Consider the following 16,930-nt stretch of genomic DNA (forward strand, 5'->3'; position numbering starts at 1 on the left):
GCGGGTGTGACCATCTTTCTCTAGCAATTGGAGAAAAGGAGTGCCAGTTTGGGCATCCCGTGTGTGATTGGACATGACAGTGAGGGGCGGAACCTCGGGACTGGATAATAAGGACTGAGTGTCATTTCCCTTCTATCAGGTAGCAAAGACGCCCCCAGCCTCATATAATCCTGTCAGGCCTAGGGCTCTTCTTCAGCTCCGTAATGGGCCACCTAACTGGGGCGGGCCTTTAAGGCGTTCTGGGGCCACGCCAGCCTGGAAACCCTCATGGTGTGACCTCTGACCCCTGGTGTGATTTTGAGGGTGGACTGGGACCAGCCCCTAGTGTGGGCTGTGGGGGCGGCCATGGAACTGGGCAGCTGCTTCAAGACGTATGAGGACTTCAAGGAGTGCTTCAGCGCCTACAAGAAGGAGAACAGGTGCTCCTTCATTCTCAGGGACTGCGTCTCTGTACGGTTCCACAACCTCAACCATGGCACCTCCATCCGCGAGGACATCCTGTAAGGGCGGGGCGGGGCGGGGAGGGGGCAGGAGGGTGGGGAGGAGGCCTGAGAGTCCTCCGGAGGGCGGCGTAGAGGAGGAGGGAATGCACCTGGGCCCTGCTCTCTCATTCATTCAACAGGCAGTCATTTAGCACCTGCTGTGTGCCTTGTGTATTGACTACCCACGTCACTTTCACTCACTCCATTCACAAGCTTTACTGTCATTTCTCCCCCCACCTTTTTTTTTTTTTTTTTTTTGAGCACCTGCAGTAACCCTGGCACAAGTCCGGCCTTCACCAATGGATAAAAACGCCTTGGCGATAATCTCCTTCATCAGTCTCCTCTTTACAAAGCAGTAATATGGCCATCTGTTAGTTAGTTCTTTCCTTCCTTCCTTCATTCATTTTGTAAATGGTTCTCGAATTCCCGACGTTAACAACCGATTTTCAAACATTTTCCACGTCCCAGGCAACATTCTCTCCTTTATGCATGATTTACTCTGGAGGGCTTTTTTCAGAATTATAGGTAGATATTCTTTTCCCCATTTGACAGATGAGAAAACAGGCTTAAAGGCTATGACAGCCCTGCCTTCAGGGCTCAGGTGAAACAGCCTAGTGTGAGAAAGTTTAACTTTTAATTTTACTTTTAGAAAAAGAATGATGAAATAACAACTGAAACCAAGTCTTTGTGTTAGGGACAACAGAAGTGTCAACTAGGCAAAATGGAGAAGCAGGTGCCATGTAATCAACTCCATGTGAAAATGAAGATAAGATGTTGCTAGAATTTTGGGCAAGAATTGTCAGAAATCCAGAGTTTGTGTGAACTTGTCCATTTTTTAAAAATTAAATATCAATTCAAATTTTAACACATAGTATGTAGTCCACCTCTGAGAGTTAAAGTATATTGGAGTTTGAGACCTGGACTGAGATGTTTGGCCAAAGTTCCCCAACTAGGGAGCCAGGCTATATTCTTTCAAATCAACTACTCTGAAATCCATTGGTACTCTGTGCTGGGTATAAATGACATAAAGATGAATAGGTCTCCAAACTACCTCCAAAGAGCCTAAGGTAGCATAGATTTGGACTCAGGTAAGCTAACTAGCATGTGATAAATGCTTTAAAACTGATGTTGCAGAGAAAGAAGTGACAAATGCCTGGAAGGTGGGGAAAGGTTTTGCACTGGAATTAATGGTTTCTCTGGGCTGTGAATGAATGCACAGTACTAGAGTAGATCTATGGTTAATTACTTAGAAGCATAGAGGAATTTGACCAGAAGAAGCTGTGCAGAAGGACCTGCGGGAGCAAAGATGCACATATGTGAAAGGTGACATGTTAGAGAAACAGTGTGGGATGCCATGCTTGACAAAAGGTAAAGTCAGTTGTAGTCTGGCTGGTTCTTTAGGTACTGTTGTGAGGTATTTGGATTTTGTCCTATATGGGTAGCACCTTGCTAAGCAATGAGAGGAATACCAAAAAAAAAAAAAAAAGATAATTGCCCCTAAACACCCTTCAGGAAGACAATCCCCAGTGTCTAGCACAGAGCCTGGCCCATAGGAGGCATTAAATAATTGGTTTTGTTTTCTTTTTATAAGAGATTGGGTCTTGCTGTGTTGCCCAGGCTGGTCTCAAACTCCTGGGCTGAAGCGATCCTCTGACCTTAACCTCCTGAGTAGTTGGGATTACAGGCACAAGCCAGTGTGCCCGGCTCAGACATTAAGTAATTGTTGAATGAGTGAGTTATCAAGTACTAAACATGTGATTCAGGGAAATGGGTGCTGTAGGAACTCAGAAGAGAGAAAAATCACTGTGGGCTGGAGAAGTAAGAGAGAAGGGAGGCTTGAGCGAGGCCCTCAAAGACAGAGAGGTATCAGGTGTATTGGTTTTCTATTTGCCACTCTAACAAATTGCCACAAGTTTAGTGGCTTAAAACAACACAAATTTAGTATTTTAAAGTTCTCTAGGGTTATAAGTCAGACACAGGTTTCCTTGGGCTAAAATTAAGGGATCTTCAGGGCTACATTTCTTTCTGGAGTCCCTAGGAAAGAATTCCTTGCCTTGCCTTTTCCAGCTTCTAGAGGCTGCCAATGTTCATTGATTTAAAGCCCCCTTCCCCCATCTTCAAAGCCAGCAATAGCAGGTTGAGTCCTCACATCACATCACTCAGACCTTGCTTCTGTCATCACATCTTTTTCTCTGACTCCTGTCTGCCGCCTCTCTCTTCTACTTTTAAGGATCCTTATGTTTATATTGTCCCCACTCAGATAATCCAGGATAAATTCCCTATTTTCAAGTCAGCTGATAGCAACCTTAATTCCATCTGCAGCCTTAATTCCTCTTTGCTGTGTAACCTAACATATTCACAGGTCCTAGGGTTAGAACAAAGACATCTTTGAGGGGTCATTTTGCCTACCAGAGGAGGATTAACATCCTGGAGAAAGAAATGGTGGGAGTCAGTGCAGATGTTAACATGATGTGCTTCTATTAGAAAGCAGTGATGTATGTTTGCACATACAAACAAGAAAGCAGTAAAGAGACCTGCTTAGCTAGAAGAGAACCTGTGATAAAAAGCACCCACACCCCCAAAACTACCTGAGTGTGAGCCAGGGAAGTCTGAATTTGGTACAGTCAAAGCCAATTGAAATGGGAAGGGGCAGAAAGGAAGGGGTAAGTCAGAACAGAAAGTAGGGTAAGATTTTAAGAAACTATAATAAAGCGCTTAGGTGTCAGAACTGAAGATCATACCCAGCCTATTCATTGCCAGAGCTTTTAACTGTTGTATTTAACCACAGGGCTTTGATAGCTTTTAATGTCATTTGTTAATTTATTTCTTCAGTGAACTTGTAGTAAGACTTGGCTAAGTGTTTACGATGGGCCAAGCATTGAGCTGAGGTACAAAGATGAATAAATTGTGAGTTCTGCCCTTGAGGCCAGCAATGGACTAAGCTAGTTTAGGAGGTGGTAAGTTCCTGAGCAGTACAGGGCTTTAGCAGAGACAAGCTGGCTGCTGGTTGGGATATTGTAAACGATATTCTTGGGTCCTTTATTGCACACTGTATTGGGCTTTTTGAGTGATATGTGGATGTTTTGGTACGATTGCCGCTTTTGGGAACTGGAGGGAAGATGGGGGAAGTGTTTTGGGGAGGTAAGTTAGTAGAAGTTTCCAAAGCCAAATATACGTACTACTGGGTGGTCAGGTGAGATGATTTTTTTTTTTTTTTTTTTTTTTTTTGAGACAGAATCTTGCTCTGTCACCCCGGCTACAGTGTAGTGGTGTCATCATAACTCATTGCAACCTCAAACTCCTGGGCTCAAGCGATCCTCCTGCCTCAGCCTCCTGAGTAGCTGGGACTGCAGGCACTTGGGTAATTTTTCTATTTTTAGTAGAGACAGGGTCTCACTGTTGCCAGGGCTGGTCTCAAACTCCTGAGCTCAAGCGATCCTCCTGCCTGGGCCTCCCAGAGTGCCAGTATTAAACAGGCGTGAGCCACCATGCCTAGCCCTAGATTATTTTAATAGTAAGTTCTTATGTCAATATTTAAACATAAAGTTCCTTGTCATAGTAAAGTAAGTGAGCTAATTTAAAGAAAACCATTCGATTAAAAAAAATTTTTAAAAAGAAAAACATTTGAAAATATAGTGCAAATGTTATATGGGTGGTTATGGCAGATGTAAAGGTAGTTGGCGATTCTTTAAAGTTCGGGAAAAGCTAGCATGCATGATGGTTAAAAGTAAGACCTTTGGAGTAAGAGAGACAGCCTTTACCCTTGACCTTGGGCAAGACTTTTAACTTCTGTGACACATTTCATCCTTTATAAAATGAGGAGGGTATGGTGATGATTAAATAAGAAAATGCTTGTAGCCTCTAAAATAGTGCTCAGTAAATATTTACTGAAGCTGTAACTATAGCACATGATAGAAAGTGGTACTTTAAAAATGATCAAATAAATGTGCTGTGGGAATTACCACTGGATGACCAAATAAATTGGATCAAGTTATAAACTCTGAAAAGGTTATTGTGTGTACAAAAGAACAGTTTGAGAACAGAGAAACTTCAAACTGAACATGGTAGGAAGCCCCAGTCACAGCCGTCACAGCAGTTTATAAAGCCTAAGGGAAGAAGTATTTTGACCTTTTTTGTGATTGGCTGTTATACATTAACATTCTGTTTACAACAAGTAGAGCTATTTAAACTGTTTTGTCTTTAACTGATTTGTTTAATTTCACTGAATCCTGCTGACAAGGGCGCAAAGCCTATTTTGTGTTTTGTTTATGATTAGGGCTAGCATTTCCGGGAAATCGGGATACCTTAAAGTTTGGCTAGGTGGCTATGGGCGGTTTGCCTTGGGATATATCTAAACTGTGGCCTCCATTTTTATTGTTCTTTAACATCCCTATCAAATGGGCAGTGTCTGTGATTTTTATGCCCAGTTTCCCCTCTCATATTTTTATGGCTGTTGTGTTTTTGTTATGCCTTTTTGGAGATTGATGTTCTTCAAATAGTCTATGAAGTAAGTACTCTGATGTCCCTCTCCATTGCTGTTCAGTTTAGCAGTTATCACTTTTTTATAACACTTGTTTGTAGCTTCTTTTAGTTTTGGCTAAAAAAAAAAAAGAAAGAAAGAAAGAAAGAAAAACCCAAACATTTATTTGGAACTCATTCCAGAAACATTCCAGGGACTTTACAGGCATTGTCTCATTTAATCCTTACCACACCTTTTGGCTATACCTTGATTATCAGTTTGTAAGGCCATGTGGAAAAGCAAAAATCATGATGCAAAAATCGTGCTAATAAACTAGTTATTAAGTTAGTCACTATTGAACCATTCCTTCCTGCTTATCCCTGCCAGTCAATATGGTTGGTAGTCAGTTTCTGGCTGATGAATAGATGTGGCAAACATCAGGGTAATACAGTGCAAATAAAACCTATTGAAAACCGAAATTGCACGTTGCCTAAGAGTTGTAGGACTGGGTGAATTCCTTGAAAGTAAGGATGGAGAACCTCCAGCCTTATACCAGGTAACAAATGGAGAAGGGAAATCAACAAGGGTGATGAGATGATAGAAACTTGAAAAGCAGAGGATTTGTTATAGCAAAGAAATTAAGCCCTTGGGAAACTTGATAAAGCTCAGGAATATTTTGGCAAAACTGACCTTTGTATATTGCAAAAGGGAAACAGGAAATGTATCTAAGTGTCTGGGAAAATTATACTAGGAAAAAAAAAAAAACAGTTGATGCTCCAAGTCGTTCTTTCATTATTCTAAGAATTGGCATATAGCTGCCATTGTAACCTACTTTTGCTGAATATAATAATAACTTCATAATTTTAGTCCTATTTTTAAAGGTAAAGTTCCACCAAAATCTTATTTTCTACTATTTCCTATGAAGTGTTTCTGGGAATGTTGTTGGCTGTAATTAACTGGAGACCCAGACTCAAAATGGCTAATAAGTTGCCAATATTTAGAAGCCCAGAGGTGGGCCTCCAGAGATGATTGTCTCAGTGGCCCGGGCTCTTTACATCTTTCCATTCTGCCATCCTCAGGTTTCAGCTTTGCCCTGAGGATGGCTTCTCCACATGGCACAAATGCAGGAGTCACATCCAGAAGAAAAGGCCTTCCTTGGTTTCCTGCAGATTTCCTATCATGTTTCTTTGTCCAGAATTGGGCTAGTATCCATGCCCATTCCTAATGAGATTACTTTAATTGGCTTAGACTAGCCCTGAAGCATGTAGCTATGTGGGGGAGGAATGGCAACCTGAATGAAATTGGCCCTCTGTTAGGAAGGCAGAAAGGGACAAAAGGATGCTGGTTTGGCATCCAAATTTCCTGTCACAGCCTTTTTAATGAATTCACTTTAAGTGGTACTGATTATTCATAGATCAGCACTCTATCATTGTTATTTCCATATTTATAGATAAGAAATTGGAGGCTTAGTTAGAGGAAGTAAAGTGACTTGTCCAAGGTCACATAGCTAATAAGTGGAATTTAAACTTATTAAATTTAAATTCTAACTCCCACAGTCTTCTTCCTAACTCAAGTTACATTGTCCAAAATGGCTTTACTCATTCGCCACCTTACATACAAGGACACAAATCTTATGTAAAATAACTGAAAAGCTTTAGTTAATCTGTACCAATCCCTATAGTCAGAGTGAATCACTCTTCCTTCAGTTATATTACTTGTATACCTATTTAATCATTCAGTTAACTAAAATAACCATTGTGCACAATGAATTTTTACAAAAGATTTGTGCGCTTCACTGCAAGTTATATCTCAATATAAAAGATTAAAGGAAGCAGAAAAAGATAACCTCAACCTAGTACCCATTAAGTTTGAAATTCATGATGCCAGCAAGGATGGTATGTTTAGAGATCTTTAAGGAAGTTATTGAACTAAGCAACATGTTGGGGGCCAAGAGGAGGAGAGTAAAAATGGGAATTTGGAGAAAGTAGAAATATTTTGAAGGAAAACAGGCAGTATAATGGTTAACTAGTCAGACTGTAGACAAGCAAACTCAGTGCAAATCTCAGATCCTCAGGTCTTAGCTGGAGGATTAAATCCCAGATTCTTATCCTTGAGAACTTCTTTAAGCCTGTTTCTCTAACTATAAAATGTAGGTGAAAACAGAACCTTTTCCCCAGTATAAAATGATGCATATTAGGGGTTTACTATAGCCTGGTATATCATAAATCCTCAATATGTGTAACAGTGGTAGGGAAAAATTAAAAAGACTTAACATACTGGATATAGATGAGAAGGGGGAATTGAAAAGAATGTCCAGGTTCCCACCCTGGAAAGTGAAGACATTAATGGAGCCAGGAATAGTAGAAAGAGCTTTATGGCTGGCAGTGACCAATATCTTTCTTTGGAATAGCTCAACAAACATTCAATGAATGCACATAAAGTCAATATAATTTGATGAGCTAGAGTTAGGCTAAGATGTTGAGCCAGCAGAAGGATAGGGCCCTATCTAAGGGCTGAAGAAAGCTTCCTAGAAAAGATGATGGTTGCACATAGTCCTGAAGGATGAGTAAGCTTTGAGGTGAAGAAAGATGGGAAGGATATTCCAGATGAAGGGACCAATGTGCGCAAAGGCCCACAGGTGAGACATAGCACAGTGGACACAGAAGTAGGCATTCTGTCTTTCTAGGACAGAAAAAACAAGATGGTGAAGGGCGAAAAACAGGACTGGGGAGATAAGGCAGAGGCCACACAGTGGTCACCGCTCACTAGCCTGGCCATGCTACTGGACTGCTCCAGCCCTTCCTGGCATGGAGCTGGAAATGGTGCCGCCCCTGCACTGTGCACGCAACAGGTACAGACATTCTCAGCCCCAGGCCCCTCCACCCTGTTATTATGGGATTGTCATATCCTGTTTTCCTAAGCTTGCCCCACAGGGTGAGCAAACAGAACCAGCTGGATTAGAGTATTTGGAAAAGTGTGGGTAAGGCTTCCAGGCTATCCCAAGTCAAGCCAGAGGCTGAGATTTTCTTTCCCCTCCACTGGTCTTTGGGCTCGGACACTCCCTAAGGAGGCAGGGGTATGACCTCTCCCACCCTTTGGTGGTCCATGACTCATTCATCGATAAGCATACATTGATAAGCATCTGCTGAAGGAATAGCATTGTGTTAGGTGCATGGGATGAACTGAGGAATAACTTAGTTCTGACACCTGAAGACATCCCTATCCAACTGGAAAGTCACTGTATAAACATTCAAGAGAATGTCACAAGGCATGGGTACTATAATAATAACAATAGCTAACTTTTATTTAGTATAAATATAAGGCCGAACCAGGCTCTGGGCTAAATATTTTGCCAGTGGCTCATTTAATCCTCATTAACAACCCTAATGAGATCACCTCATTTTATGATGAGGAAACTACACACAAAGAGGTGAAGTGACTTGCCCAAGGTTGAACAGCTTTAAGCTGGGATTCAAATCCAGAGACAGTCAGCCAGCAGTGTCTCCCTGTTTAACCACTAAATACTGCCACCCAGAGAATCTGCTAAGCCTTTTAGGTGAATGCTATGAATTCAGAGACAGGGAGCAATCACTGTGGCTTGGAAACATCCACAAAGGCTTTCCAGAGGTGGGACCTGATTTGGCCTTTGAAACATGGATTGAATGGGGATAGGAAAAGAAAAAGAAGAAATATTCAATTTAATTACTCCTCTCCTTTAAATCATCACTTTCAGCCTCGAATGGCAAAGCTAGAAAGGACCCTAAAGATCATCTAGCCCAGTGGTTATCAAACTTTCTAAGAATGTGGACATTTTCCTTTAAATTAAAGATAAACAGAAATCTTCCCAAACACACCCTAACCCTGAAGAGCTCAGCTGATAACCACTGATCTAGTCCAGTGTCCTTAGAGCCTCATTTTATCTTTGCAGTCTGGAGGAGGAAGAGAAGGCAGTAGCTCCCAAAGGACAGGAATGACAGTAACCAGCTGGTCACTCTGCTGCTGCCTCTTGTCTGTTTTCTCTTGTACTGCCTCAGATCGGATTGTTGGCAGCTACAGAAGGCAACAGAGAGAACGAAAGGAGTTGGGGCTAAGAACTGCCGTGGAAGAACACAAAGGGGAGTTGTAGTTGGAGAGGGTCTAGGTGAAAGAGCTGAATACTTTGGGATTGGAAAGATAATGTAAATCTTCCATCCTTAATTCTATACTACATTGTGGTTTCCAAGAGACATGTCAGCCAATATAAATCCCTACAGGATCTTATCTTTATGAGGGGGGCGGTCAGCACCTTTCTCATTGTCACTTCTACCTTCCCTAGATATATGCAGGTGAAATTTGTCTGTATTCGGACCCAGTCAAACAGGAAGAGAACACGGGAGGCAGACGTGTGCCCGGCGTACTTGCTCCTGAGGTACAACGAGAGACTAGATAGACTGTTCATCAGTGAGCTAAACACCCAGCATATACATGGTGACGCAAAAACTGCTGCTGTTGGAGGAGACACCACTGGCAAATCTCAAAAGACAATGTGCCTACAGAAACTCCAGCCTGTGCAACCAACAATCAATAAAGACCTCGACACTGAAAAGTCCCCAGTTGAAACATTGTTTTGCCTAGATAAGGTACAAGTGCCCTCAAAGCCAGAGCAAGAAGGCATCACTCCTTCTGACCTGGCCAAGATAGCAAAAGTGATGAAGAACTTTCTTAAGGTAGATGAGGGTTCCATGGCTTCCTTCAGTGTGGGTGACAGCCAAGACCTGGACCGCCTCAGCTTCCAGAGCAGCAAAATGAGTGACCTGTTCATCCGCTTCCCAGAGAATCTCTTGCTGCACCGGGTGGAGAACGCCCAAGGCCACATCCTCTATGCTTTCTTGGTGGAGAACAAGGAACGGGAAGGTCGGGTGGTACACTTTGCTGTGCTCAAAGCCGAGACAGCCACCTCTGTGGCCAAGATGCTGAGCATCTTCACAGAGTTCAACTCTGACTGGCCTAAGGTCAAGGTGGTCTTTGTGGACCCTTCATTTCCTCACCGGGCCGTCCTGCAGGAGATCTTCCCTGCCGCCCGCATCCTCCTCTCCATCTACCACACAACCCGACTCTTAGAGAAGAAGTTGCACCGTAGTTCAGCAAATCCATCTTTTAAAAGGCTCATGAAGGAAGCCCTTCGGGAGGCTGTATTTGTCACTTCTGATGCCAGCCTGAAAAATCTTTGTCAGATGTCCCAGGCCCTACTAGATGAGGATCTCTTCAACTTCCTGCAGGCCCACTGGTTCACCTGTGAACTGCTGTGGTACATGCATGTCAGGAAAGGCCTGCACGCGTGTAACACCTACATGGACAGCCTAGACATCGTCACCAGCAAAGTGTCGAGCCTCTTTCGGGAACAGCAGTCCCTGCTGGACTGCATCCTCTGCTTTGTGGATTACATAGACTTCTTTAATACCAAAGGCTTGAAGAACTTGCCCACTGCTCCTCCCAAGTTAAAGAGAGCCCGGCCGGCAAGCATGCCGCCGAAGTCTAAGAAGGCTTTTAGAATTTGTGGTGGGAGCCTCACCAGACTCCCTGTGGAAGAGACAAAACCAGACTCACAGCAGATGCAGCTGGAGCAGCAGCCACAGGTGCAGCCCTCCCAGGGTGGCATGCTAGACACCTTGCACCGGAGTGGCTCTGAACTAGCTTACAAGCTGTGCCAAAATGAGTGGGAGGTGGTACAGAACTCCACCCACCTGGTGGACATGGCTGGCTCCTCAGTGGACGTTCAGCTGCTAGAGGACTCTCACCAGGTTAGCAAAGATGGCTGTAGCTGCAGCTGTTCCTTTCAACAGTGGTACCACCTGCCATGCCGGCACATTTTGGCCCTTCTGCACACCAGCCAGCAGCCCGTTGGTGAAGCCATGGTGTGCCGCCGGTGGCAGAAGAAGTACCAGCACCTCCTTGGGCCCAGTGGGGAGCTCCAGGGCCAGAGTGTGGTCCCTAACACAGGCCAGCCTGAGAGGCAAGGACAAAACAACATGATTCAGGACCTAAGCAGGGAACTGGCAAACCTGCTAATGCAGACTGAGGGGCCAGAGCTGGAGGAACGCTATTCCACCCTGCGCAAGATCGTGGACATCTGGGCTGACCCCTGTCAGCTGCCTGAGTCCAGTCAGCAGCCAGGAGACTTCAAGGACGTGGGGTGTCTCCCTTTCCTTTGGGGAAAGCAAGAGGAAGGAGAGGAACTCCCTCCTGCTGCAGCCATGATTCACGACTGAAGCACGTGCACTAACACATGGGACCAAAACCTCTCTCCTTAGAAGTCTGAGAGTTCAAAGTGGGCAGGACATGCTAAGGGTCAGCATTTTAACCATTGTCTTCCTAGGTAAGGTTGGAAAGATTGTTACAATAGGGAGAAGAACCCCACTGTGTGACAGTCCTTTGAGTCTGCCCTTTTTCACCTCATTCATTGTTCAAGGCCAAAGTTATCTCCATGCTATAAGGTCACTCCTCTCTGTCTCCCCCAACCTCTGAGATCACATCTTTTTCACCCTACAGAGATGAACCCCTGCCCTAGGATAGGGTGAGACAAAATGGGTCTGGTAAAAGGGCCTATTTTCAGGGACAAAGGGAAAGAGGGGGGTGATCTTTGGCTGTTGCTGCTCTCTATGAAGAATCTGTTATTTGTAACTATTTTTATTCATTAAAGCTTTGTTTTGTTTTGTTTTTTAAATAAAATCAAATAAGCAAGGGAAGTGTGTTCTGCTTGATCTGGGAAGGAAGAAGAATTGCATAGCAGTGGGACTCCTGACTTTACTATCAGGAAGTGGGTGATCTAGGGTGGATTCATTCATTTGTTCATTCATTCATGAGCCAAGGTCTCGCTCTGTCACCCAGGCTGGAGTGCAGTGGCACGATCAAAGTTCACTGTAACCTCAAACTCTTGGGCTCAAGGGATCCTTTTTTTCTTTCTTTTTTTTTTTTTTTTTGAGACAGAGTCTCACTTTGTTGCCCGGGCTAGAGTGAGTGCCATGGCATCAGCCTAGCTCACAGCAACCTCAAACTCCTGGGCTCAAGCGATCCTACTGCCTCAGCCTCCCGAGTAGCTGGGACTACAGGCACACGCCACCATGCCCGGCTAATTTTTTCTATATATATATTTTAGTTGTCCATATAATTTCTTTCTATTTTTAGTAGAGACGGGGTCTCGCTCTTGCTCAGGCTGGTCTCGAACTCCTGACCTTGAGCGATCCACCCGCCTCGGCCTCCCAGAGTGCTAGGATTACAGGCGTGAGCCACCGCGCCCGGCCTCAAGGGATCCTCCTGTCTCAGCCTCCCCAGTAGCTGGGATTGCAGGCACGTGCCACCACATCTGGCTAATTTTTTTAAATTTTTTGTAGAGACAGGGTTTTGCTATGTTGCCCAAGGCTGGTCTTGAACTCCTGGGCTCAAGTGATCCTCCCACCTCAGCCTCCCAAAGTGCTGGGATAACAGGTGTGAGCCATGGCACCTGGCCAGATTTATTGATTTTAAAGGAAATTAAGTATTATTAACCTAAAGGGGTTGTGGAGCCAAATAGAAAACCAGATGTCTCAAATTCAAGGATTGCTTTGCCCTCTTTTTACCAGCCAAGCCTTCAAGGTTGGTTTCAGGTTGCCTTATATTCTAGCAGGAGGAGGCCAAAGAGACTGGGAGGTAAGAAACTTCAATCCTAGACTTGACTGCCAGCAACTTGCTGGGGGACTGTGGGCAAGTCCCTAATTTCTTTGACTCCAGTTTCCTCATCTGTAAAAATTAGCATGTTGGCCTGTTCTAATCTCTAATTTCTCCTCTAGATTTATATAAACGTTTTTGATGCAGTAATAACTGCCAACACTGACTTGGTGTTGCTAGTTGGTAATCTTAATCATCTAAAACCTGATAGCCACCCAGCTTTGTAGGTCTGCCATCTTCAGGGGAACTGAGGACGAAAGATGGCAGTCAGCTCTTGCACTAGTTCACTAGGACCTTAAACAAGTCAGCGCCATTCTGCACCTGTTTCTTCTGTGAAGTTCTGAAGGAGGTTGGGCTGGAACACCAAGGTTCGGCTTGCTCAAGGGGATCTGGATTTCCTCAACTCCAAGGATTGGGCTCCCGACCCTTGAGGGAGAGGCAGAAGTTGAGACCTGAGCCTCAGTTCCTGCATAAGGTGGAATACACAGTACAGCTACATATGCACCCTTTCCTAATCCCCTGCGGCTTTGGAATTTGACGCACACAAAAAAAGATTTCTGTAAAATGCTGCTATTTATTTTCCTTTTCATTTTCGGCCTTTGAGGGAGTTTCCATAGTAACATGCCCTTTCCGTGGTCTAGCCCGAAGGGAGGCTCCAGAGTTCCAGCCTCAGGGCTCAGACTCCCCTAGATGCACGTGTCCTCGGACTTTCATTGGCTATCGCCAGCCGAGCCCCTCGTAACCCTGGCAACCCCACCCGCCCACAAATCGCCGGGCTACGATTGGCCCGTGGCACTAAAGCCCGAAAGCGAACTCCTCAGGCTATTGGCCTGAGTCACTGCGAAGCTGACGCTATGGTTGGTGAGCCTGGACGTCAGTCAGAGTCGGAGGCAGGGTCAAATAGGGAGAAATGGCGACGGAGCCAGGGCTGTGGGTGAGTGAGTGATTTCTGAAGGCGTGGAGGTGTGAGGCAGCTGCTCACCGCGGTAAGCTATCACACAGCTCCCAAAGGGGTGGGAGGGTGACTTCCCATCTGGCTCCAGCCGTACTCCGAACGGGCATGTCAGCTATCCACATCTCCCACCTAGGTTAGAGGTGAGAGGTCAAAGGCCGTATTCCTTCTCTATTCCTGGTTTTTGGACCCCAGGTACTGTGGGAAGCGGTCAGGATCCCGAGCCCAAGACTTGGCTTCCAGCTACTTGCAGAGTAATGGTGGGCAAGTCACTTAACTTTTTTGAGCCTTAGTTTCTCATCTGTAAAATGGGGACAATAGCCCAGTTTAGGGCCAAATAGAGGAAACATTGGAATGGAGCATTGCAATTAGTGGAGGGATATAAGTAGAGGCAGGAGAAGCCATGCACATTTGTTAGCCTCATTTTATGGTGGAAGGGATTGAGGCTCAGTAAGGGTCACTGACTTGCCCGGTCACACAGCAAGTTTGGGGCAATTGCAATTCTCTTATATATACCAGGACCAAAGGAAAGAATGGATGCCAAGAAGTAATTTGTGAATATAAAGTGCCATACACATATTTAGAATGCTATTTTTTTAAGGGAAAAAAAAAAATTGGCCACATGCAGCTCTGGCCTTCACAGCTATTTAAATCCCCTGGAACCGTATCTTCCTGTGGCTGGCTTCTTGCCATTTAGGTGTCAGCTCCAATATCATCCTCCATCCCCTCAGAAAGGCCTTCCCTTACCACCTTAACTAAAGTAGCCCTCCCTTTCCCAATTTGCTCTCTGATGTGTTAGTTTGTAGTCTTTGTAACCTTCATTATCCAACATATCCTTGCTTATTTGTTTACATATTTATTGTGTATCTCCCCCCAGAACGGTGCTGACACATAGTAAGTGTTCAATAAATGTTATCTGGATGAATAATTGAAGAGGCAACTCCCTACTGTCCCTTTAAGCTTCTGTTCCTTTCCACAGGCCCAGCCTTGGGAAAAGATCTGGGAACTACAGTCTAGCCTCAGGCCTCAGCCTACTTGGAGCTTGACAGACTCAAAGCCTCACGGACAGCAGCCCCACAGAGAAAGTATTTTGATCTCAGCATTTAGCCATCTCCCATCTCCCCCATGGCCCTGACAATGCTGAATGGGCTTCTGGTTAATGACTTAAGCCCACCTATGCTGCTGCACCAGGTTAGCAAGACTGCCCAGTTAGATACTTTGAACTACCAGAGCAGTTTTATGCAGGGCGTCTTTGCCCATTTCCCTGAGATCTTATTTATCCACCGGACGTATAACCCAAGGGGCAAAGTATTATATACCTTCCTGGTGGATGGACCGCAGGTACAGCTGGAAGGTCATCTTGCCCGGGCAGTCTACTTTGCCATCCCTGCAAAGGAGGATGCTGAAGGCCTGGCCCAGATGTTCCAGGTGTTCAAGAAGTTTAACCCAGCATGGGAAAGAGTCTGTACTATCCTGGTGGATCCCCACTTCGTCTCACTGCCCACGCTAGCCATGGAGTTCCCCACAGCTGAGGTCCTGCTCTCAGCCTTCCACATCTGTAAGTTCCTCCAAGGCAAGTTCTATCAGCTGTCGCTTGAAAGGCCTGTGGAAAGGGTGCTCCTGACCTCCCTGCAGAGCACGATGTGCTCAGCCACAGCAGGCAACCTGAGAAAGTTGTATACCCTCATGAGCAACTGCATCCCCCCAGCCAAGCTGCCTGAGCTCCACTCCCACTGGCTACTCAACGACCGTATCTGGCTGGCCCACCGCTGGAGAAGCCGAGCTGAGAGCAGCCGCTACTTCCAGAGTCTCGAGGTCACCACCCGCATCCTCAGCCAATTCTTTGGCACCACCCTATCTGCGAAACAGGGCATGGCCTCTCTGTTCCAATACATGCAGCAGAACTCTGGAGACAAGGGAAGCTTCCACCTGGGCCTGAGTCCCCAGAACAATCTTACCCCTTCAGACATCAGCCCTGAAATCCCCAAAGTGGAGCAGTTAGTGGAATCCCGCATCCAGCATTCCCTCAATGCCATCTGCACAGCGCCAGCGGCCCAGCTCTGCCTGGGCGAGCTTGCTGTGGTCCAGAAATCCACACACCTCATCGGCTCTGGCTCAGAGAAGATGAACATACAGATCCTGGAAGACATTCACAAGGTGCAACCCCAGCCCCCTGCCAGCTGCAGCTGCTACTTTAACCAGGCCTTCCACCTGCCCTGCCGCCACATCCTAGCCATGCTCAGTGCCCGCCGCCAGGTCCTCCAGCCTGACATGCTCCCTGCTCAGTGGACAGCAGACTGTGCCACCAGTTTGGACAGCATCCTGGGCAGCAAGTGGAATGAGACCCTGGATAAGCACTTGGCAGTGACTCACCTCACTGAGGAGGTAGGTCGGCTCTTGCAGCACTGCAGTAAGGAGGAGTTTGAGCGGAGGTACAGCACCCTGCGGGAACTGGCCGACAGCTGGATCGGCCCTTACGAGCAGGTCCAACTCTGATTATTCTGATGCCCAGAGATGCTCATGCATGTGCACACACTCATGTCCACCCCTACACACACACACACACACACACACACTCACACTCCCACTCCCACTATTGTACTTCCATGGGCCCTCCTTCCAGAATAAGAAGGACAAGGGTCTTTTAGTCTACCATAGCCTGCTACCTAGAAGGTGTCTAGCCCCCTAAAGGGCCCAATAGTATTATAAATACTTTACATTCTTGGCCACATACAGTCTCTGTTATGTATTCTTGGTTTTGTTTTGATAACCTTTTCCTAAGGTAAAAACCATTCTTAGCTCAAGGGTCATACAAAAGCAGGCAACTTGTGATCTAAGAGATAAGAGATTGGGTGGTGAGATTGAGGCCTGGGGCCTGGTAACAGCCGCCCCAGTCATGAGATGATTCACCTGACCTATCTCCCTTGAGTGTGCTGGCCTCCGAGCCTTCCCACAGAGGAAAAGGCCCCTCAGGGGAGCTGGCTTTAGCCAGGCTTCCACTAGTTTTCCCCCTGCCCCATCCTGGGGTCAATAAAATTTAGTGTTGCATATTCTAGCACTTGTCTAGTTTTTCTTGTTCTGTAGAAGGCAGTTTAGGGTATATCATAGAAAGAATAGACTTTGGAGTATGATACTACATGTGAATCCTGATGCCTTCTGTGTCTGATTTTTGAGCCTGGTTCTACTTTTTACTAGCTATGGGACTTTGGGCAAGTCACCTTTCTAAACTTCAATTTGATTATCTGTAAACATGGGGCCACAAAGTCAGTAAGATTAAACTAAGTGTTAATTTTCCTTGCTTGCCTATGGTCCTACGACCTGCCTTCAACATGCTGGGAAATTTAAGGCAAGAGG

At 45.5% G+C, this 16,930-nt stretch overlaps 2 protein-coding genes across 2 annotated transcripts; both read left to right on the top strand.

Moving 5' to 3' along the window:
• The first annotated feature begins 160 nt into the window (after positions 1-160).
• On the top strand, positions 161-11,635 carry ZSWIM3 (zinc finger SWIM-type containing 3). Its single transcript, XM_069495961.1, has 2 exons — positions 161-500; positions 9,257-11,635. Exons 1-2 carry the CDS (start codon positions 346-348, stop codon positions 11,187-11,189), a joined length of 2,088 nt encoding a protein of 695 aa, XP_069352062.1. The 5' UTR covers positions 161-345; the 3' UTR covers positions 11,190-11,635.
• A 1,902-nt stretch (positions 11,636-13,537) lies between these two features.
• On the top strand, positions 13,538-16,714 carry ZSWIM1 (zinc finger SWIM-type containing 1). Its single transcript, XM_069495871.1, has 2 exons — positions 13,538-13,610; positions 14,556-16,714. Exon 2 carries the CDS (start codon positions 14,702-14,704, stop codon positions 16,070-16,072), a length of 1,371 nt encoding a protein of 456 aa, XP_069351972.1. The 5' UTR covers positions 13,538-13,610; positions 14,556-14,701; the 3' UTR covers positions 16,073-16,714.
• The last annotated feature ends 216 nt before the right edge of the window (positions 16,715-16,930 follow it).

Source organism: Eulemur rufifrons, chromosome 20, assembly GCF_041146395.1.
Source record: "Eulemur rufifrons isolate Redbay chromosome 20, OSU_ERuf_1, whole genome shotgun sequence".
NCBI lineage: Eukaryota > Metazoa > Chordata > Mammalia > Primates > Lemuridae > Eulemur > Eulemur rufifrons.